Source organism: Gouania willdenowi, chromosome 13 (genome assembly GCF_900634775.1).
Source record: "Gouania willdenowi chromosome 13, fGouWil2.1, whole genome shotgun sequence".
Classification (NCBI taxonomy): domain Eukaryota; kingdom Metazoa; phylum Chordata; class Actinopteri; order Blenniiformes; family Gobiesocidae; genus Gouania; species Gouania willdenowi.
The window spans coordinates 14,227,009-14,252,160 of NC_041056.1; the positions used below are offsets into that span (position 1 = coordinate 14,227,009).

A 25,152-nucleotide genomic window follows, 5' to 3' on the forward strand; every position below is an offset into this window, starting at 1 on the left:
TAACAATTTATTTCAAGACAAACAAACAGACATAAAAAAACCCACAATAAAACTAGCTCTTGGTCCAAAGTAACTCTCAACTTTACCAGCATTTCTTCTTTCTTTTTAGAACTACTTTACATCTATTTCACAAACTTAATACTATATTAGCACAGATTTCTAGGCAGGATAAGAATCAGGATTCAATAACCAATATTAAAACCCAAAAAAAGGACATTATGCTAAAATACTTCACCAATGTCTACTTTTGAATAAGCATGAGCAATAAGTATTTAGTCCATTGATGTAAAATTAACACCAAGCCTTTAGGTTGGCCATTAACCCTTAGAATTACCAAATAAAAACTAAATACTCCAACTATCCTAATGGTCAGCATTAAAGCAGCATTGGACTTATCTAAGGCTAAATGGAATAATGTCAATGCATTGGGTAAATTGTTTGTATTGGAAAAATTGGTCTAAATTTCAGATGGAAAGCAGTTTTAATTCCCATCAACAAAAGGCAGGACGAAGACATCAAAAGTGAAAACATATACCACTGATATACAGTGTAAACCACATTGAAAAAATAGTGTTTTTTCTTTCACAAGGAACAGTAGAACGCAAAATAATGAAGTGGCCTGAACAAGCCATTGTCCAAATCGTTTTTCTTTCTCCTTTGCCTGGAGTTTATTAGTGTTTGAAAAAACAAAAAAGTGTCCTAGAAAGCTTTTTTAAAGCGATACACAATCCATCACGCAAATGCACTTTACAGGATAGGTTTGAAGTGGAATAATAAAGCTTTGCCACTAATTGGTGTAAGAAATGTCTTCACAGTTATTTAAATCAAATCTTTTTTAGCCTTAAAACAAACTAGATATCCTTCAATATGTGCGCATCACCATTTTGGAGATCTGAGCCAATCAGTCAGTATTGACTGACCTAATTACATCGAGTATTTTTCTGGTCTAATGTTACTTTATAGTCCAATGGTCTTTTAAACATTTTAATTCTTGGTTAAGTGCAGTGTCGGCGTCATGGGGGGACACTCGCCCCCCAGCTGACCTACTGTGAGAATCTGCCGTCTGAAATAATGAAAATGCAAGAAAAGGAAAAGCGATTTTATAGAGTACCGAAGATTCTCTTCACAAAGGTGAGAAATGTAAAAAGCTCACAGAACAACGCTATAAAAAGTGGATTTTAAACTTATATCTGCGGTCGGGAGGAGCAGAGTCTGCTGATGCCCGTGTCTGATGATGTCATCAACAGTGATGTCATCAGAGTTCAACCAGAATGTTCAAACTGATGATGTCATCAACAGTGACTTCATCATCAGTGTTCTATTCTATGCTAATGCTAATGCTAATGCTAAGCTAATGCAGTGCGACGCTGTCTGTCTGTACACGATAACTTGAAAAGTTCTGAACAAATTTTGATGACAATTTCAGGAAATGTTGGTAACGGGTCAAGAAACAGCTGATTACATCTTGGTGATGTTCTGGCTACCAAAAAAAAAAAAAATATATATATATATATCCCATTAATTTTCCCATCTACTATTTTTGTACCCTTGCCATAAAAGTCAAGATCACGTTGGTAATCAAAGCTATTAAATATTGCTATTCAGGTAGAATCATTTCTTTAGCAAATGTACAGTAAAGAAAAAGCTAATGGTTTTATTTAGGGCTGTCACTTTATCGTGTGATTAATTCATTACAGGAAAAATTAACACGCTAAAAAAAATCGCCATTAATTGTTTTTTTTTGTTTTGTTTATTTTGCACTTCAAACAACGCGGAACCTTTCTCATTTTAAGAGTTCCCGCTATGCCCATAATACTGATGCACAGAGTACAATACAAGACGGGAGACTGCCGAGCTGCTCAGCTTTGTTTGCGTTCATTTTGTTTGCAAAATGCGCAAAAAAGGGTTTGCCTTATCACCGCAGCTTTGCAGCCTTTGCTACCACCTTAATGTAGCAGCGAGCACGGACAGCTAGCACGGACACTCAGACAGTGCTAACTGCTACATGCTGCACGGCATGACCAGTGGACGTGCACTATAGCTCCATCTTGCAAATTTGATGTCATTTGGAGCCAGAGTCTGCGCAGTAGGGTCCGGCGGGAGGAGCCTTAGTAGCACGCCCCGCCCATTTTTTGTACTGCCCAATCATCGGCTGTCAATCATCGTCATATGTCGTCAAATCCCGCATTTCAACCTCAGATAAGTTCTTTAAAACAAACTTCACAAAAAAATGAGCACTTGAACACAATGTAGGGTGATAATAACTAATGATCTTAGCAGAGTTTAGGTGTTGATTTCCGTGAGCTTGTGTCGTCCATTAATTTTACAGTCTACGGCCGTGACAGACAAATGAACAAACTGGATAAATACTATCTGAAGGAGAGAAAAAGCAACAAGTTTGGTGTCAGAAAAGTGTTCTTACTGTTTATGATGTGCTAACTTATAGCACTACACATGACGTTTTATTTCACTTGTATTTTCTATTATTTGGAGATTGACAAAAGTACACATCAGTATCACAGGCAGCTCTCGGGACGAGTCTCAAACACAGCTGAATGTAAATGGCTCCGCCTGCATCTCTTCTAGTCTGTTAAAAACAAACAATAAATGACTTTATAAAGCCACTTTGTTATATATCAATGTTTTGATCTGCCACAATAATGTAATTTAAATGAAAATACCTCAAGTTTAGGGTGTTTCTCAGCAATTTTTAGGTGCGATTAAAAAAGAGATTATTTAGATTAATTCATTACAGAGCATGATTCATTAATCGCACAATTTTTTTAATCTCTTTACAGCACTAGTTTTATTTACTATTATGTATCTGTATCCGCTAAATTATTTCTGCATTTCTCTCTCTTTGATACTAATGATATACCGTATGCATGAGTTCCAAAGACTGAAGTATGACTGAAAGACGCACATACGAGTGACATGGAGAAAAATAAGCTGCATTAAAAGGAGTAAGTAAGCAGTTGCCTGTGTTTTTACACATTTTCCTTCAGCCACTTAACATAGTTTTCTGTTAGGTGTTGTCCAATCTGGAAGTCGGTTGGCCACACCGTGAACATCATCGCCCCATGAAACCCTGTATCATAGTGTTCATGCATCACCTCAACACCGGCTGCACGAAGCCGTGTAACATACATTATGCCATCGTCTCGAAGAACATCATACTCGCATGTAACGACATAGGCCTTGGGCAGGGAACGTAAGGCCATGTCCGGAACCAGCAGGGGAGAAGCTCTTGGGTCAGCCAGGGATAGGGATTGATCCGTTTCAGCTTTCTGCACTACAGTAGGAGCACTGTAGTTGTACTTTCTATGGTAGGTCTCTGGCAGGTACGTAGTCCAGTTGACAAACTTCAGTAGGCTAAGAGACTCTGGGCTGTTGTGGGAGTTGGCCAGCATAGCTTTGAAGAATGTCTTGTCGCTGGTGAAGTACTCACTCCAGAAACGCACCATGAGAGTGCGGGGCAGGATGGGCATGTCCTGATTCTGCTGATAGGAGGGAGTTTTAAGGTCCAGAGCCTGAAGCACAGGGTAGATGAGAGCCTGGGCCTTTAACTGAATCTCCTGTCCAGGTTCGTTCCTCAACTGTAAGGACAGACAAAGACCATAGTTCAAAGCTAATTAAGTAAGATTGTAGAGCAGGGCTCACCAACACGGTGCCCACGGGCACCAGGTAGCCCGCATAGACCATTGAGGTGCCCTCGGGAGCTTGATTCACCAATGAGCTCCATCTAAAATCTGATTTACTTTCCAGGATTCAAGCTCACAAAAATAAACAAATGTGACAGATGTAGTTAGTACTTAGTAAAGTTAGATACTGCTGCATGTGATGAAGTTTCAATATTAAATGAACCATCTTTAAATATTTATTTTCACTGAAAGATTGTGACAAATGTTTTTAGGTGTTGTAGATCTGGTGTGTGGGTTGTGGTATGTCATATATACACCGTAACATGATATATTTTAAAAAATGCAAGGTTGATTAGTTAAATTAGTTAATAGGAAGATGATACTTTTCTATGAAATGTGATGAAAATGAAACAAACAAACATACTCTATCACACAGCGTGGCCTGTCTGCTCTTCTCAGAGTTTACATACTTGGGCGCATTGCCGCATAATCGTTTCCATTAAAATCGTCCCATGACTCTTAGCGGTTCCATGTAGTCCTTGTACTCCTGGGACTTGTTTTAAAAGTGTTGCTACTGTCGTAGCTCATCTGTCAGTCTCTCCTCTAAGCTCGTGTTCATCTCTCCTGCTCAAAAAAGTGCTCATTTCATAGAAAATGTGGCACAAGCGGATGCGTTTTATTCCCCCGAGTCCAAATATGTGGTTTGTTTTCGACTCTGGGCTGAATTGCGCCCGCTAGAGGCCGCGGTAGTTTGGTGAGCTTCAGCAGCAGGGTCAGGTTTATGCTAATGATGGCCCGCCATTAAATTCTGCGCACAGAAATTTGAAACACAGTTTGTGAAGCCTAACTCCACAATTACATTCTAAATGGTTGAATGGCTTTTTACATTTATGACCTATTTAATATGTTTAGAAGAAAATGTCGTACCTTCAGTTAAGCACCATAGTGTACTTTCCACAACAATATTGTGTGATGAAAATTGTAATACAGAGGCTTGCAAATGTATTGCTTCTTACGTAGTATTTGATTTAAAACCCCTGGCCAGATTGTTTAAAGTCAGCTGAAATATGAAATACACATTTCATTGTGACACTGAGTACACAGAAGCCTTGGGATTTGTCTCAATTTGACCAAACTAAAACCTGGTTCACCATAACAAAATTAAATTCCATAAAAGATTTTCTGTGCCTTCATGCTGAGCTATGGCGTTATGTTATTATGTTACAAACTCACTGTGTTGGAGAAAGTCAGGGGACAAAATTAGATTTTTTTTTTTCATGAATTGCTATTGACCATTTACAACATAAAACGTGAGTCTGCAAAACAAGAACAAAAGTTTGCTTCTTATCCCTGTTAATAGTGCCATTGTTTCGGTTTCAGCCAATGTTCTCTAATAATTATTGATTTTTTAATTAAAAGCCAATAAATATCAATGGAATCAGATGCATCTGTGTAAATATGAACAAGTTGTACTATTCAAAGGTCAGTTTAAGTGGTTGAAGTGACTTATTTTAACCATTCAAATAGTCTCAATGGATAATTTACAAAAGCAAATAAAAGCAAATAAAATCAGATAAATCCTGTGTATAAATCTAATAACTGGAATGTTGATGTATGAAGCACAGATTTCACTACATGTATTCTTAAGCAGTCACTGAATGTGAGAGTAAAATTTACTTTGGAAAATGTGTCGACACAAACTGTTCGGAGTGCAGTATGTGTAACCACTAAAATCTTATCCACCTGTTATTTTTTCTTGGCTTCGGTTTACAGTAAAATATGCAACATGGCCAAAGTACTTTAGAGCCAAAAAACTGTCATTCTCCCCAAAAATACTGTACAAATCCTAACACAATTGGTCTCAACGCAGTTTTTTTTTAAATAACAAGTTATTCAAGTAATGCAGAGTGATTATTCCTAGTTGTCCAGCTGACTCTATTTACCATAATACTATATGTCTCCATAAAGTCCAGCTCTATAACTCATAGCTCTATAAAAAATGATGTACCTGTTGTGAAACTGCAGCTGCCAGGTTTCCTCCAGCACTGTCTCCAGAGACAACAATGCGGCCAGGGTCCACATGGTACTGGTCCAGCACCCCCTTCTGGAGGAAATGTTTGACCACGCGGTAAACATCCTCATATGGAACAGGGAAGTGATAGGGAGGAGCCAGGCGGTACCTGGTGAATCCCAACAACACCGATTAGCCAAGGAGAAGAAAACTGTAAGCTTTTAGAATCACATACACGCACCACCAAGTACAACAACATTTGAAAAAAGAAAAAAATCTGTTGACTAAGCAAACAAAATCCCACACATTTGACATTTGAAAGTAACTAATTAGGTGTTTCTGTGGGTATTAATGAGTGGACAATCCTACGAGATGAATCTGACATCTCAGCCTTGTACCGTATTCTGAGATTGATTCCAAAGACACGCTAACCAAAATATGTGCACGATAAATAACCCAGACTAGTGAAATACAGAGTATTGAGGATTTCAAGAGCTGGAAAGTGCAGCAGTTAAAATAATGTTGTAAGCAACCAAGAGTTACAGTTACTGCCAAGAAAAATTAAGAACTTTTCTGTGCAGCCTGGGACCAGAAATGGCAGATTCAACCTTCAAAGAAAGAGCAAACACTGGCTTCTGAACAAAAATACAAAAACCAGCTGGTTTTAGACAGTAACAAACTGGCCGATTCTTAGAGTATATTTCACTGAAATGAATGCACTGACACGTCTAACACAAAGATCAAAGGACGACTATAAGGAAGGTAAACATGCACATTTTCTCCTCGTTCGGTCAAGAACGTATGCAATACAGAGGGTGGACCACAGATGCATGTTGAAATACTGTAATTACAGTTGTGTACATTGCAATTTTCCCCTTTCCACTTCCTGATTGTATAGTGCTGTTTGTGCAGTCCTTAATGGCACATTGTGGGCCGGCCATACTGATCTAAGACACCTTAAGGACAAAAAAAGTCTTCACCATCCTCTACCACAGTAGTTTCCAACCAGGGGTACGTGTACCCCTAGGGGTACTTGAACACATAATAGGGGGTACTTGGAAACATTGATTAATATTTCCAACATGCTGAGTCATTTTTAAGCCTATATTTCAGACACTGTACATGCTTATCCAACATCTTTTCCACCCGTTGACAATAAACTGCATTAATGAAAAAAACAATATTGTGGCCTTAATATCCTACTAAATTGTTACTAACATGTTCTGCACATTACTAACAATGGAGGTAAATATATTATCTGCTATACAATAACTGTAATGCACAAAATTGATATTTAGTGTGTGTTAAATGTACAGGTTAACATTTTCAAGATGTTAACAACTTGTAAATAAAAAAAGAAAGGTTTCTAATTTGGAGTGATGAAGGGGTTCTCCTAATCAGAAGAGAGATCGCCTCGGGGGTTACATGAGACAAAAAAGGTTCTAAAACACTGCTCTACCACATGTGTCAAACTCAAGGCCCGGGGGCCAAATCCGGGCCTTCAAGAGCATCCGATTCGGCCCGCAGGAGAAAGCAAAAATGACAGAGAATACATTAATCAATGTGTAAATGAACAAATAATTCAGTTGTATATGATTGTTGAAAGAACTCTAAATTTTTCCAAAACCCTACAATTTTTTTTATCAAAATATTCCACAAAATCTCCCCAAATCAAATAAAAATTGGTCCAAAATCAAAAGGCATTGAAGTATCTTTCACTTATTGCTATAATATTGTTGATGCCGTCCATACTTTATGTCAAATTAACAATTGGAAGTGCAAACTTGGGTACATTAATGTTGAAATTGTCTGTTTTCCCGCCCATAACCTGCGGCTCACTTGTGAACAAATTGGTCCATATTTGGCCCTTGAACTAAAACAAGTTTGACACCCCTGCTCTATCAGCACAACGTAATACTGTGCAGAGAGATGAGTGACCTGTGACGGCCACTTCTCCTGGATATGTACGGTAGTTAAAATGTCAGTGAGGTTGATTGTTGCTCTGTATAAGTTATCCTCATAGAAGATTTGCTTTTGACTGATAAATATACTTGAACTGTACATGCTCGAAGAACGCATTAACAGTCTTTTACTGTGCTTATCTCTCATTCATTCAGTCCTCTGAAATGTGGCTTTGTACCACAGCTATTGATGAACAATAGCGGGGTGGATTTTATTCACCCAGGCAGAGTGGTAGCACCTGTTTCCTCAAAGTCAGAGCATCTCTCTCAGGAGCATGAACGAGATAAGTGGTCCTCAACTTTTTAGTCGCCAAATGAGCCGTTTCATGCTGAAAGTTGAGTGCTCGGCACAGGCGTTCAGTTCCTTTCTGCCTTTCCACTTCTGTGAAAAGCAGCTCTCTATTACATGTTGGTTTTTTTTGTATTGCATAACAAAGGTATTTTAAAAAAAACCCTAAAAAGTCCACATATGAAAAAAAAAAATTAAAAAGTATAATCGTCAGGGAACCCTGACATAATGAATGTTCCAACAATGGAAATAATTGCTGGTAACACTTCACTTGAAGTTGTATACATAAGGCTGACATTACGCTGTAATTTTTCTGACATGACACCTGTCATTATCATGAATAAGGTGTCATGAAGGCTGTCATTGTGTTGTTCATTACCCTAACCCTAACCCTTGGTTACCCTAACGCCTAACCCTACGGAACCCTAGCCCTACCTAACCCCACTAGATCCCTCCACCTAACCCAAAAAATGCCAACATAGCTCCAAAGGTGTCATAATTTAGTGAACCACACTTAATGACAGCCTTCATGACATCTTATTCATGCTAATGACAGATAATGACAACGTAATTTCAGTCTTATGTATGAAACCTCAAATAAAGTCATTGCTCCAGTCCTTTTGCCTTTGCTCTCATTACACTCACAACCATGTGAAAACCATCAAGGAATGGACTGGTATGTACGCTGGTGAACATCTTTACATTTTAGAATGATGTGTAACTGCCTTTGAAAAGCTCACCAAAAAAAAAAAAAAAAATGCAGTGACTCAAAAAAGAAAAAAAAAAGAACTTACTCAACAGAGAGAACCACTGCATCAAGCTCTGTAACAAGTTTTCTCGCCAGAAGATCATATGGACTCATTCCTGTGCAGGTAAGAGAGAAAAAACATGATCACAAACATAGATTTTAAAGGAAGTGAGATCTTTACACATTTTAGGAAAACAATCCCGCTTCCAATGAAAAATACCACTTAAATTGCAAAAGCAGCAGGAAATGTATCAAACTGCCTGTTTTGACATTTTTTATTTTCTCTGAAACGATAATGCTTTATAAATTCTACTTGATTTTTCAGTTTCATTTAATTTAAGATCCTGTCATAATATTTGTAGGATAATAACTGCTATTATCTATATTACAAATCTGAAAACGAAAAAACAAATATCATCAACCACATTCTTTCAGAGAACCTCAAACGTCTTATTTCGTGATGATGAAAAGAAGACAAAAAAACAGAGAAAAATAAACTTACGAGAACTCCCCAGACACCATCCACCACCATGCAGGTATATGACAGATCTCCTGAGGCTGGCATCATCTCCGCTGTGCCTTGGCTCGTACAGAACAACCTCCACTCCGTCAAACTTCTGCTCTGACACCATGACATGCTCATCAGACACGGGGGCGATTTTTTCTAACAGAGTGATAAAGTACATCACTCCCATGTAGTCCTTTAGACCCAGTAATTCGCTGAAGTCCGCCTGGAAATGTACATTAAGAAATGAGTATCTGATAAATTGTGTATTCTATGATAATACATCAGATCAATTAAATAAAGATGTTCACATGCAGCAGTTAAAATATACCAAAAAAGAAGTAAGAAAACATATATATATATATATATATATATATATTTATTTTATTTTTTGTCATTGAAATGTAAGCAAACCATTTGTATGAGAAGATATTCGATTTAGTCAATTAATTGAATTTGTAGATAAAATCAATTTTTATTTTGCAAATTCGAGTTTTATTTTTAATTTAATTTTTTTTTTTTTTTCCCCCACCACATTTTTTTTGTACTTTTTTGCGTTCCGTCCTTGTGGGTTACCGTAGCGCAATATGAGCCCGCCCCCTCTTTTTTTACCCTTTGAGTAGGCTATATGTGTGCCACAAGCATGTTTAATTTTTTATTCACACTATGGTGAGATGCTAAGGGAAGAGTTTATTATATTTTTAATTGTTACGTTATATGTTGTAAAATATGTAGTTTTCTGATTTCTTAATCAGAAAATTTAAGCTACTGTGAAGTTGCTGTTACATTTTTGCTCAAACCCGAGTTAAAGCTTGAAATTGTTGAATGACCTCATTTACTTTTTATTTTGGGATTGTTCTATGCATTTTAACTTTTGAGGACAATCACAGCCATAAAGTTGCACTTTTGACAATATGTCTGATGTCTGCAGTCATTTTTAAACGTATTAAAAAAAAAAAAAAATCAAAAATTGAGTTGAAACTTGAATTTTTCTTTAAAAGATCTGATTTTTGGCAAAATCGTCCAGCCCTAGATGCTATTCTGGGTTCTCGCTAGTGCTGTTGAGCGTAAGGGGCCCCGATTATGTCATTTTGCTCCCTACGGAGCAACGGCGTCTCCTACGTTTAGTTTTCAGTAATGTTGGAGGGATTTTCTGTAGTTTTTTTCCTTTCTTTAATCGGTACTGTCGTAATAATTGTTGCACACATGGACACAAAAGGGACTCCCAGGTGTGAACGGGTTGTTTTAATTCTCTTTTTAATCTGCATAACCCAGAAACACATTTATCAGCCGCACCATCTCTTTAATACACTTACATCCCCGACATTAATAATTCATTGTGTTCTTTTATCCATCCACCTTTTATTTAAAAACCCAAATTCCACAAGTGTTATTAGAGCTGATGTTGTAGGTTTTATATGTTTTTAAAGCTGCTTTGATTGTGCACTGCAAACTGTTCTCCTTGTGAGAACCCTGCTATAACAAATGGATTCCATAATATCTATGCCATTACATGTAGCTGGAAATTGTTCATTAAACAATAACAATTTGATACTTTGTGTCACTTATACAAATACAACAAATGTAGAATGTTTTACACACAAAAAACTATTTCCAAGAAAACTATATTTGTTTATTGTTGACATGGTGAGTTAGATCATAACCATTCACCTAATTGATGTTCAATCTTAAATGGTTCTTGTCTTTTTTTCTTTAAACTTTTATTTATTACAATTTTATATCTATAATTCCCTGTTCAGTCAAGTCGCCAACTAAACTTGTACTTTTTCACAAGGCTCTATATCAATATCATTTTTAGGATGACACTGATGTAAACTGAAACATTTTGTACAATATGGGGTTTCAAGAAAGTGCATAAAATTGTGAACAACAAATTGTCCTATAAGTTGATTAATGAAAATGTTATTGCCAATTCACATTAATGCTAGTAATAACTAAAATCCCAGTTTATGGAAAATAATACATTAATATAAACAACAATACATTTGTGTGGACTGTAAAGAGTCTTTTGAAACATGGCTGCAGAACACTGCATGCTTATTGGTTTCCTTAATAAGCTCTAATATTAGAACAGGTGAGTAGGACTATACAATACATGGATTAGCATGTGACATAATCTGGTGTAACCATCGTGTACATCTACATCAGCATTTCACTGCAACCTGTCCTCATCGGGAAGAACATAAGTATGTACCTGCTCAATATTAACATTATATAACATCTTAATATGTATTTGTATTATTTTAGCACAATTTTAAACCAAAAAAACCAAAACAATACATAATATCACAGAAATAGATAGAGGATGAGTGCATTACAACACAAAATATGTTTGGTGTTGTTGTTTTTTTTTTTTTACCAGGTGACTGAGACTTCTGAAGAAGGAGTTTGTCAGCATGAGTTTCCATCTTTCTTCTATCTCCTCTGGAATAGGCTCATAAATATAATATGCTGTAAAAGAACAAAAAGCCACCAAAAAAACTGTGCTTTCCAGCCTCATTTTTAGAAGAATAAAAGCTCGCGTTCCTCTCACTCGTTGTTCAGGCTTTGCAGCTCAAACGCTCCCAAGTTTAGTGCTGCAGAGGAAAAAGAAGAGAAAGAAAAAGAGAAAAGAAAAAGAAAAAGCGCACAAACTGATGCACCGGAACCGACTTAAGCCTCAGATAGGCTGGATGTTCCTGCACGAGGTAGAGGCGTCAGTGCGCGGTGGTGAGCGCGCGGATCCTACCGGGACGTCCTTTCTGCTCATGTGCGTTTGGTCGTGCGCGTCGACTACTTTAATTGAAGCTGTGGGTGATACGGACACAGGAGCGCGCGCGCACGCCGCGTACTCACGAGGCTGAAGCTATGAAGCCTCTCTCTTTGGACGTCAACACACATTCCTCAGGTGCCTCCTAATGGGCTTATGCAAGACAAGTGAAGGGAAAAAAAACCGCAAATGATGCACAAACAAAAGATGATAATATTTACCTTTAAAAGTCAATATTGTATAACACCTAAAAATGTGATTATCTATCTTTCTGAGAACTTCGAGTCCTGCAAACTGCATTAAAACAGTGTCACAAAGAGTACAAATGTATTCTACCTAAGTAGAAGTACTGTTAGTTCATTGAAATTGCACTCAAGTACAGGTACAAGTATACTTGTACCTGTACTTGAGCATTTTATGTATGTCTTATAAGGCATACATAAAATACTCAAGTACAATAAAAAGTAGCTCAGTTATGTAGTACTCAAAGTAATAGTCTAGAAATATGCTGAAAATAGTACACATGTAAGCAACTCAAATACAGTAACGTGAGCACTTGTAATCCTTTACTTTCACCATGTGGTCAAAGCTTATGCAGTGAGTTTTTTAAATGAAGTGAACAAGTATAGATATGAGTAGCCCAACATTATGACTGAATATGCAGGTGGATAGCAGTAGTTACAAGGCAGCCTCAGCTAGTTTTACTAATGGTGACAGAGTATATCAGATGTCTCATTTCCAAGTAGGACTCGCTGTCATATAAGCTCCATAACTCTGGTTTACTCACGTTTTAGAAGTGTTGCTGGAGGGAAGTTTGGAGGTCAGGAGGGGTTTTTATTTTTCATTTAAATTCTTCTTCTCTTCTTTCTCCTTGATAAACAAGGGTCATTTAAAATTTGGTTCAACTTGCAGGGTCAACTTGTGAATTTGTTACTTGTTTTATTTTGACTTGTTTACATGTTCTCAGTCAAGTCACCGGCCACGATGACATGATGTTTTTTTTTTTACAATTCGGAATTAGTTATTCCAAATTAAATCATTCGGAATTAAAGTGTTCTGTTTCGTGTTTACATGTAAATAATAATTCCCAAATTGAAGTTTACATGGAAAACCAGTTTATTCGGATTTAGTTAATTCCGCTTTAGGTCTGGGGGTTGGGAAGGCTCTGATTGGACAGGGGGAGAACATGACGTATCATTCATCTAATGGGAAAAACATACGACAAACCTTTTATTGTCGGATGTAAGACAGAAAACCACACATGAAAACTGTTTTATTTTGATGGTGGTTTTGAAGCAGCAGCTGGACAATGACGCACTTTGGACCGTGGACCGTAAGAGAGATATGAACTAATCACTGGTAAATAAAGCCCAGTAAATCTCCGGAAAACAATAACCAGGATTAAATATTTGCTCCCTGGTAAAGATAGTAGCTCTAACAATCGTTAAAATGGTATTACAGCCTGTGCAGCCGTACGGGGACGCATTTACTCCGTCTCCGGGTGAACAGGCTTCACCTGTCCGAAGCCTGTTCCGTTTGCTAATTTTCGTGTGTGTGATAAGTCCATGTGTCCGTGTTAATGTCCGCATGTTTATGCCTCCGCCCATCCCCTTTTTTTGTTATATCCATGTCTTTTAAGGCTCTTATTAAATAGTGTGAGCTCTATTCCGGGCTGCCATATTGCATTATGTCGTCACCCAGCGCGTCATTGCCGCAAGTCGCACATGTGCAAAACAACTGGAATTAATTTAAAGCGGAATTAAGTGTTGTTAACTGTTTACAAGAAAGATAAATTATTACATTCAGGATTAAAAATGAACTAAACTAGGCACCAAATTCGGAATTAAATGAGCATTAGGAATTAAGTGATTACAAGGTCAGGTTAAAGAGGAATTAACTTTTATTCCGCTTCACGATACTTGAGTAGCTTTTATGGGTACTTTTTTTAGCTTATTTATGAAGCAGTTATTTTACTTGTACTTAAGTACTGGTATGTTTTGAAATAAAGTAAACCATACTGTACTGATTTTAGGTCAGCAGGTTATGAAGGCACAACGAACTTAATCCAGATGTTCTCATTCGTGCCATTTCTGCTCAGCCACTTTTATCAGTTCAGGTTGAGATTTCTACCTATTATGTTGTTTTAGAGTTTACCTATACTTAAAGCCTGAGGATTTTTCTTTATTTTGAATTGAATTCATTGTTGTTATTTATTTTATTATTTTTTTTAAAATAATTGTACATTTTGACAAAGATTTAGTCTCTTCCTTTTTAAGTTTATACATTTATACATGAGAGGTTTACTGTATGCAAGGCAACCGTGGCATAGAATTATTACTGAAAAATAAAAAAAATTAAAAAAAAATAAATAAAAAAAATTATTACTAAAAATAAAATAAACATGGGGTGAAAGTAACTAACTAGTAACTATGACTTTGAGCACCATTTAATTGAGCTACTTTTGACTTGTACTGAATTATTTTATGTATGACTTAAATCAACAGCACTTCTACTTGAGTAGGATACATCAGTACTCTTTATACTTCTGCCTATTTTAGTTTTTAGAGCTAATGAATTAAAGTAGAAACATATATACTTTATGTATACAGTATATGTTTCTTTATGCTTCATGTATTTATAAAGTACAGGTTGGTGTTGAGGAGGTCCGTTCATTTAACTGTGGATTGTACATTTATTATTTCTGCAGGTTTCATCTCATCTGTGAAACATGAAGCACATGCCTGCCTACACGTGACTTTGCCTTAACCTCAGTGTGATGCACTTTGTTCTCCCAGTCCAGTTGGGATTCCTAATTGGATGGTGTGGAGGAACCAAAAGTGTCTACTCTCATCAGCCATCACATTGTTGTTGGAGGTGTACATTGTGCAGGATGGGGAGCATGGCAGAGGTGAAAGCCTCTGTGTGACAGCTCACTGCTGAGCAGATGAATACTAGATCACTTTTCAGAATATAAAATCCCCTCTCAGAACCTCAGCGACTCCCTGGAATCCCCTTTTTATACGCTTTGGCCTCACGACTGCATGGTGATTCCACTCAGCTTCTAAAGGAAACCTCTCTGCTGGTAAATCTTTAATGGAGCTCTCATCACACGTTGCATCTTGTCAGTGTGATGATTGTGGATGTCAGAAGACATGAGGGTGGGGATGTTGTCTTCATCCAAGCTGTGATGGTGCCCTGAGTGGGAAAGCTTTAGCAAATGTGGCAATGTCAAAGAGAGAAATTCAAAGAAATGTGTTCAGTATTTAAATGTATGCACCAGCGTATGTAAACCTTTGTACATGTGTGAATATGAATGTTATTCATGTGTACAGACAGGCCAGATACATCACTATTTTGTGTTCGCCCCATACAAATCAACAGATGCAGATGAAATTATTATAATTAGAGTGCCCAGGCTTCACTTCTAATCCAAATGATACAAAATGAGCAGCAAATATTCTAAATTTATTATAATTTGCTTAGTCCTTGATGGCTGTGCTACATGTCAAAATGTGCTTGATATTCCCAGAATAAGTCAAAGAAAATCATGTTTGCGGGGGATTTTTTTTTAATATGTTACCTTTTATTATTATTAATAATAGTAAGATTTGTAGATACTACAATATAGTGTGTTAATTAAATAAAAAAATTAATATATTGAACATTATATGTTATACATATATATAAAATAAAAAATATGGGTGGCGGGGGTAATGCCCCCTTATTCATTTTCTTCATTGTTTGCTGGTGATAACCAACAGCATGAAGAGAATTATTTTTTCTTTTATTCTCATCTGTGTTAATGATGCTGTGTGCGTGACTGTTTACACATTTACTAAGGCTGCGTCCGAATGGTCCCTCCTATCTCCTTCCCTATCCACTTTTGCCTAACCCTTGGACGGGGTTAAGCAAAAGTGTTTGTTGTTGGCGTGGACCCAAATGCAGGGAAAGAAGGAGGCAGGATAGAGATATAATGTTCTGGGAACCAGTCCATGTTTATTCCTCAAAATCCAAAATCAAAACTTAAATCCAAAACAGGGGAGTAGGAACAGGGAGCAAGACCAGACACAAGGAAGGCGACACCGACCCTGACATCACACAAACACAATGATCCCGCAGTCATACTGTGTCCAAACACTCAGCTAAATAGTGGAGGAGGCCTGATTGGGAATGGGCCACACCTGGGTGAAAACACGAGGGAGCTAATCAATCACCAATCAAGCACACAGACATCACTGGGGGTGGAGCCACGAGCAGAAACACCTGAAACATAGACCAGACTCAAAATAAACAAAGACACAGAACAACCAAACTAACCAACAGAACATAACACTTCCTAAAGGAGTTAGGGAAAGGCCATCATGTTGTTTTGACAATCAGACGCACTTCCACTAGGGGACACAATAATCTGATGATGGCGGAGGTTAGTGAAGTTAGTAAAAAAAAAAAAAAAAAAAAAAAAAAAAAAAACCACTAACCGCTGCTTAAATCTCAAATATCACAAGGTTTGGATGTAAATCAAAGGAAAAGAGGCTACCAGGCTACGAGGAACAAAAGTGAAACTGAAAGAATGTTACATTGAGAATGGTTGCTCACACCTTCTACTCAGAAATCAACATTAATTCAAAAATGTATGATTTTATGATATTGTTACATTTATGCAACATATAGGCCTACATAACGTTGTGACTCCACAAAGCATTTCTAGGTGAATGAAATATGTTGAATATAACATAATGTGGCTGTGCCTTTTTCTTGAATGACAGAGTGCTCTGTTTCATGTGTTATCATCTTATAATATGGCTTGCAAGATATGGTTTTTAGATTATTTAAAGTTGTTCAAGGCACATTATTACAGCTAGGTTGAGCAGTTCCCTTCAAATGTTGTTGCTGCAAGGAATTGTGGGGCAGAATTATCTTGTCTCCCTTGGGAAAGGATATATCAGTGTTTCCTAGGCTAAAGGAGGTTATAAAGGAAGCCCTGAGCCTCCTTTCCTTAGCTTTAAGAGAATGCTCCTTATCATGGCTGCCACTTAAACATTTCCGGGGGTTAAGGAAAAGTGGATAGGAAAGGAGACATGAGGGACTATTCGGACTCTGTCTAGTTCCCTCAAGATTCTACACTATAAATAAATCCAATCCAACTGCCTAACCAACAATAAATCAATTCGGATATCATATTCAATTCACTAATGTTTCGAAACATTTATTTTTTTTCGGCACATTAAGGAGTTGCTACTCAAATTTCAATATACTTTTTCGGTTTCTATGAACTGTCTTAGTTTAAAATGACCAGTAATAAATAGTGTAGTTAATGGTCCTCAAATGTCATTGTGTGCTTCTGTGCGCCTCACCTCTCCACAGTGAACGAGCAAAACACTCATTTAAATAGGGCGGTCTCCACCACTTCTGCACGTGCGCTAATCATTGCTGCAATCTTAGTGAATTCCTCGCAGCAGGTGAGGAAACTGCATCACTAAAGGATTTAGGGACGCAACTGGTTTACCACCCTTTATTTCAGATCTTAGAGAATCCTCCCCATAGTTTCTATAACTTTGTACTGGTGCAGACCATGTGTATTGTAACTATTGTTTAATATAGATTATATTCTGTGGTGGCAGCACCATCTTTCAGCAGCAGGATAATGTAACGTATAGCAAGTTTTAGAATGAAATATAAATGTAAGAAGAAAAAAAAACATTGCTTTTATTTTTATGCAGTTTTCTGCGGGGTGCTAACAGGATTCTTGAGGTGTTTTTTTTTTCCCACTTTATGCTTGATAATCATGGGACTCTGTGTAAGAAACACCAGTGGATAAGCTCCTATTAGCTCTTTATCAGTAGTTGCCTATAACCCTTCTGTCATAAGGAATGTTGGCCTCTCACCCCATTACCACGTGCATTTCTACTGTGTTATCACCAGACACAAGAATACCAATGGGTATTTGCAATAATATCTACAGTGGCTATAAAATGCACTCCATCCTGACCAGTAATAAACCCCTTGTCATTTTTTTTTTTTTTTTTTAATTCACTGAGTTTTATTTGATTAGAAAATGCAAAAAAAAAGAAGAAGAAAAAAAAAATGTTTTCCATATAATTGCATCAAGTGTGACACATTTGTCTAAGATTCCCCAGAGACACCAGTAACTGTGTGAGGCATTGCCTAAGCGCTTAAGTAGTGATTAAGTCCTGCTCAAGTCAGCATGACAATGTCAACATGTGGATACATAACAGGCTGTTTTTTTTTTTTTTTTTTTTTTTTTTTAATAATCTTAGATTAGCACGCCCGAATGAAAAAAGCTTGTATTTATGGTCGGTCTGAAACACAGTGCTGCCCTTTTACAGCAAAAATATTTAGTAAATAATTGATTCTTCAAATACTTGACATTTCAGTTACTGCAAGCAAGAATCAACGCTCATTTAAAATTAACCTGCAAAAGAAAAGATACATAAATGAAACAGAGTGTAAGCACTGTGGGTTGATCTCACGACTGATGATCAGGAGTTATCCAAACCCTCTTTTTCAACCTTTAATGTTTGTTATTACATACGAGAATCACTTTCATAACACAAAAAATAAATCAAAAAATTTAAACTTTTGAGAACTTTTAACTAAAGTTGTTGGAAAATGATCCAACTTTTACTAAAATACATGCCAATGGAAAAGTGAACTTGTTCAGCTGAGGTCAACTGTTTATCTGCTGTGTCCAGCAGGTGGTGCTCTGTCCTTTAGCATTAATAGCAGGAGGTAAAGAAGTCTACTTACTTTATAACAAACAAAGGCTTCTGTAGCTGATGAAAAGTGTTTAATAGGTTTTGATTCCCAGTTACATCAGAAAGATGTGTGCTGGTGTTAACTTAATTAATGATGAACTGAAATGTTACATTCTATTCTCCAGATTATGTTTTTTACTTACAAAAATATTGAATATATTTCATAATTCTTGATTTTTTTTAATGTATAAAGCTTATATTGCTGAATTATTTGGATAGTTCTAAATGCTTTTTAGTATCAGTGCACTCCCCTTTAAAGTACGGATCAAACAAATAAACTCTTGTCAGCTCTTTACTTTTAATCTACAAACAAGGGCTGCACATTCTCAGCTAAAATTAAAATCCTGATTATTTTTCTTTGTTTTCCACAAACATTTTATATGGATTTCTTAGTAAAACTTCAAAAGATAAAGGAGTTAATTATGTAAGATATGTTATTTATTGCTATTTACTGCATCAGATGAAGCAAATTCAGTGTACAGTATATTATTTAACAGACTACTGAATGGATTAATGGGAAAGTATTGAAACAAAACATGTACAGTAGGTGGCGATTTGTTGCCACACACCAATAACCAAGAAAGAAGATATCATTTAACTGAGCATGGTGGTACACTTTAAGTACCACCATTAGTAGTTAGCTTTTTGTTTTTTCTTTCTTTAGTAACTTAAAGTAGATGGCACCAAGATTTACACACTCCAGTACAGTGGGCAGGGGTGGACTAGGACAAAAATTAATTCCTGGCATTTTCTATCAAGACCAGCCCACTACATTATCGACACCACGTAGAAGCTGTTAAGTGATTCTCAACATGTGGCTCTTTATGTCTTAATTCTAACTATTTTTCCCCCAGAGAACCTTATAAAAGGAAACTTTTTAACCCCTTTTTACCTATTTCCTTTGACTATTTTGCATCTTCCTTTGTCCAATTTCTGACACTTTTCTCAGACTTTAGCTACCTAAGGCCAATGAAGATCCCTTTTTCCCTATTTCTTGTCTAATTTAGCCAGTTCTTTTTGACACTTTTATTGATTTTTTCTCCTTTCTTTAATTTTTTTGGCCACTTTTCATATAACTAAGCTAACTTTTGCCGAATAAATACAACTTGTTTCCTTTTTCCCCCCTACATTGTGCCTGTTTTTGTTCCACATTTTTGCCATTTTTTTTGACTATTGTTTTCCACATTTTGCCCATTTATGCTACCATTTACACACCAGCTAGTTCCTCTTTATTTGCCCTTTTTTTTTTTGGCCATTCATGACTGCTTTTGGCCCATTTTAGTCACTTTATACTCTTTTCTTGCCTTGTTTTTGCCACTGTTGGACAATTTTTGGCCACCTGTTACCATGTTTGCCTCCACCAACTCGTCAAAAAAAAAAAAAAAAACTAAAAAATTGGATTGGATTGACAGCCCATCGGGACGATGCCCCGTATGCCAGATGGCCAGTCCACCCCTGACAGTAGGTGAATGGCAATTTGCACCTATTGAAGTTGGTTGCATCACACTAATAACCAAGAAACAAACAACAAACAACCAAACAACCATGCTGTGGAGGATGACTGCTGAAAGACAGAGAGCAGTCACCTTTAAAGGAATAAAAATTATTTTAATTTCTTTTAACATTGTGCAAAATAATTAACCCAATTCCGATTTAATATTGATTAATCATGCAAGCCAATCTTTCTTGTAGATAATCATAGGCAGTTGCTAAATATATATGTGCAAAAAAACATAGGCATTTCAAACATTAAGGAAAAGGTAAATTGGTTAAAATGTTGGAAAATTTGAAAATGTTTTTTTTTATGGACACAACTGTAAAAAGTCAAGCAGCATCTTTTGACAGTAATTGTAAAACAAATACTGTGCCAGTGTGTGGGTGAATAAAGGATAGAGGAGTGTGAGGAGTGAAGAAGGGGGGAAAATCCCCACCAATAACACACCTTGTAACAATCACAACATCATTTTTCAACTTGACCCTTTCACCTTCTTCCATCTTATTTCAAGAACTTGATGTTCCTGATTCTCTCTTTTAGTGGAGCAGATGGAAGAACCAGAGTCAAGATACCAGAGTGTGGAGACAAAGCAGATTTGATCCATTATGATTTTTTTTTTTTTTTCCCCTAAATTCTGGCAATTACTCATATTGAGTCTGATAACAATTTCAGGCAATTATAAATACTAAGATTTGGTAAATGAACTGACATTATGTGTTATATAAAGCTGGCTAAGCATTAATAAGTATAGTAAAAGTTAAAAAAAAGCTTGTCTGTGAGGAGTATATGATGCACATCATCCATCACTGACAATAAGAGCCATCAAATTACTTTATACCATGGGACAAGTTGTAATCTTTTTGGTTTCAGGGTGACGGGAAAAACAAAACAAAACAATACATGTAGTCAGTTTATAGCTGACATGCTTTCTAAACGATCTTGAGAGGAAATCACAACCAGACTAAGTAATGAAAGAAGAAATTTGCGCAATGTGCAAACTGCAACATAATTTTTTTATCATTGTTAGGATGTCATAAAGATATAAAGACCTGGAGAGTTTAAACATTTTAAAGTACTGTATCCCTATTGTTCCATTTTAGATTAAATTAAAGTATGAAGAAAAATGTCCAGTTCAGGCTCATGTAACACGTTGTCACTCCCTGGCAAAAGCAGTGTGACTGTGATGACTAATAAAGGTCTTTATCAACCAAAAATGTAAATTGTGCTGTTTTATGTTGAACATGTGGGATCATGGAGGATCAATGGCTGACTCATCTTTTCCTTCTGCTGAAGCCATCCTGTGGTTCTTTCTCAGTTTTTCTCTGCAGGTTTTTGAGCTGCTGATTTCCTGATTACCTGCAGGTGTGGCCATAGCCTTTATAAGAGAGGTTGTGTCCACATGGCTGTGACAACCAGAGGCTGAAGGTCCACTGACTTATTGCTTAAAAGTTGATCTATCCTTGTTTTTGAGTTCAGCACTGTTGATGCAGTCAAAATTGGTCCCATTTTACACTCGTACATGTTTATTTGGATCCCCATTAGCTAAAGCATAAGCTAGCAGCTATTCTTCCTGGGGTCCACAAATTTTACAATGACAATACAATTTATACAATGAAAATAATCACATTTCAACAACTACAACTCAAACAAAAGCAGTGACAACAGACAAAAATGCTCTGAAGTCATAGAATTAGCATTTGACACTGAAGTTTCTTTAAGGATTTCTTTTAATTATAAAGATTATGTTGTTTAATATCACTTGGTAATAAATTTCATTCATGCATAGCTCTGTTACAGAGCGTAATACGAATTACATTCTTACTTTGGGTAAAATACAAATTGGATTGAGTTAAGCCTCAAATTACAAGAATATTTCAATTGTAATGTACTATTTAAAATGTTTACGACTGCCAATAATTTTAGATAATTTATTATTCAATATTGAGATTTACAAATCACTTTCAAAGGTGTTATACCTGAATAGCCTCATATTGCATATATATATATATATATATATATATATATATATATATATATATAGCATTTGCTTTATAATCCAAAATGTTAATAACTCAATAAATATCTAAAATAAAAAAGAATCATTTATAAAAGAAAAAAAAAGATAATTCATGAGTAAAGATTGTATAAATTACAGTAATTTATTTTTAAAGGTTCAGTATTATGCTCTTTTTCACCCATTTCCATTTGTTCTAAGAACCCCAGCAACATAGTATTTGAGGTTTATTTTCCAAAACTTGCCTGTTTTCCGGAGTTTTAGCCCTCTGAAAAGTCAGTTTCATGACGCTTCTAAAAACAGGCAGTTTTGGGGCTTTCATGCATTTGCGTGAGTGGGCGTGTCTATAGACGCACACTTCATGCCTCGCTCTTGGAGAGGATGATCAGTGATGACCATAGTGATCTTCTTTTGCTATCCACACACACTTGTTATTATTTTCACCCAAAAAACTGCACGTCATCCTCACTATTCTGACCACAGGAATAGTACATTTAAGACTGTTTTGTCCAACCGCTGAATTGTATTGGGTCACAAACATGTCAGATCATGTCAAAGGCAATATGAAGCGATGTAACGGCTACTAAAAGTGGAACTGATTGTGAGTGATCATGCTGCGCTTTGGATTATCAATATACTGGATAAACTATATACTGAATGTAAATATATTATCTGTGGATAAAGGGACTAGTGGTTAAAGGGAGCAGGCTTGTAATTGTAGGCTCACTGGTTCTAATCCTGGTCCATCACTGTAGGATGTTGATCAGTCCCTTAAGTAAACCCTAACTGCTCCCTGGGCGCTACACTGTGGCTGCCCACTGCTCCAAGGGGAGGAGTTAAATGCAGAGAACACATTTTGTGTATGAACAGGTAGCTTTACTTATATGACAATAAAGTACAATGTATATTCTATATTAAACCGCAACGTTTGTTTTAGCTGTGAGGTAGTTTGAGAGGGAGGAGCTCACATTTCTATAGAGTAGGAGGAGCCAGGATTGTCAGGAGGAGGAGTTTCCACAATGTGACGTCACAACGCGAGAAAAATCCAACTCGTCTGTATAAAGCTGACTTTTTACAAAATGTGGAATAACAAGAGGGAGGGAACAGCCCTCTGAATTAGGCTAAATGAATGTATATCACTTTAGCAAAACCATTATAAAGTGAATTTTTCATAATACTGCTCATTTTAACAATCTTTATTAATTGATGAACGCTTAATCAAAGAAATGCGTGCCTCAATTAAGTTTAGCATCTTTTCATGTATTTCAAATGAAGAGATTTGCTTTTGTAAGTTTAATTCCATTCGAAACGACTCAATACTTAACTACATACACATGCTATCAGGGTTGTGGGTTTTAGTTCAAATCTCTCTTTTTCTTTTTATTTTACAGATGAAAGCGATCAGGATTAACAGGATTAACAGGATTAACAGCAGCACTTTGATAGATTCCAACATCTTTAAAGGAATGTAGGCTACTATACTTTTATTAGTGGCAATTTGTGCAGAGTGTGCCACAAGGCATGCTAAAGTAGTAGAATATATACCATTAGCTTAAAAACTGTTGTTTTCAATGTCCCGGATCAGCCGGCAATAGATAAAAAACACATGTATTTATACTGTATGCTCAGTAATGAGACCCATGGCTGTAACCTCTGCTATTGAGCTACAGGCGATGGATGTTGCAGGAAGCTGCACAGCGGTGGCCTCGGTGAGTTTGACCCTTAAAGGAGCGCCAAGGGCCAAGGCTGAACATAAAATGGAAGTTGCAGGATTCTGTAACTGTTTCATCTCTTTTGGCATCACTATATTCTAATGTTTGATTAAACAAAATGATATGACAAGTCACCAATCTTTCAAAAGCAGAGTAAAAGTTTGCCAAATGCCGACCTCAGTGTAGCATGAGTTTGTGAGGAATGTACAATGCAGCGTACAGTAAAGCTCATCTAGTCAGTCAAATTCAGCAGTGCAGTGTCTTTAAAATGTCTTTCCAATTTTAGCGTTTCGGAAAAAACTTTATATATATATATATATTCATTCTGATATGAATTAAACATTTTTACTTGGCAGACAACCATTAAAACAAAATACTTCCCCACCCTTTCTATTTCCTGCATTGAGTCTCTCCTCCCTGCTAAAATAAATTAATTTATTTCATTGCAATAACAAAACATGCATTGCTGTCTCATAGTGATTGCACTTCTTGTAGCGTTGGCCTTTGACAGCATGTGCAGACAAGTGAAAAAAAAAATAAATACTAGGTTTGGGAAATGCGCAAAATCTAGCGCAGTAAAAACTGGTGATGGAAACACCCGAATTTGGAAAAAACACTCAAATATCGCAAAAAAGTTTTTACGCTTTCATGAGGAGGAATTTCAAATAAACGTCACAGAACTTGACGTACCTGGTCACATGACCACTTCTCTCTGAGAAAACATGGCAGGGTATGTGTAGACAGAAGAGGAGACATTTCTTAGCATTATACTTTAAAAATATTACTGCTACATTATACAGCAAACAACAAAAGAGTGTGGAGTGTTATAAGGAGTTTGCAGCGAACTATCGCAGGATGAGATTTCAGCTACGAGGCTTCTGCCCAAAACAACCTTCAATGGAAACATGTTCAAAGCGCAATTACACTTTGTCATCATCTAGAAATATCCCTTTTATTTTGCGAAAAATCAGTATTTGAAACAAAACTGTCTCATATATTAAAGCAGACATGCAAAAATTTCATTTTAAAGCTTGGATTTAATAAGTCTAAATGATGCTGCAAAACTGTCAGGTTTGTATAGTTTGAACATATATTGGAAAACATCCATCCATCCGTTTTCCACCCCTTTTTGCTCTTTTACAGGGGAGTGGGGGTCTGCTGGTTCAGACAGGGGGTACACCCTGGACAGGGTGCCAGTCCATCACAGGGCAACACACACACACACAACAA

General features: G+C 36.6%; 1 protein-coding gene across 1 annotated transcript; it reads right to left on the reverse strand.

Moving 5' to 3' along the window:
- Window positions 1-1,291: 1,291 nt before the first annotated feature.
- On the reverse strand, window positions 1,292-12,029 carry aadac (arylacetamide deacetylase). Its single transcript, XM_028464792.1, has 5 exons — window positions 11,536-12,029; window positions 9,153-9,381; window positions 8,697-8,766; window positions 5,650-5,821; window positions 1,292-3,596 (listed from the first exon to the last, which is right to left on the reverse strand). Exons 1-5 carry the CDS (start codon window positions 11,674-11,676, stop codon window positions 2,988-2,990), a joined length of 1,221 nt encoding a protein of 406 aa, XP_028320593.1. The 5' UTR covers window positions 11,677-12,029; the 3' UTR covers window positions 1,292-2,987.
- Window positions 12,030-25,152: the final 13,123 nt, after the last annotated feature.

Coding starts and splice junctions, on each gene's coding strand:
- aadac (XM_028464792.1), bottom strand. CDS start 11,676: ATGAGGCTGGAAAGCACAGTTTTTTTGGTGGCTTTTTGTTCTTTTACA. Junction 9,382..11,535: donor TCAGAAGTCTCAGTCACCTG/GTAAAAAAAAAA, acceptor GTACATTTCCAG/GCGGACTTCAGCGAATTACT. Junction 5,822..8,696: donor GCAGTGGTTCTCTCTGTTGA/GTAAGTTCTTTT, acceptor GGGATTCACCAG/GTACCGCCTGGCTCCTCCCT.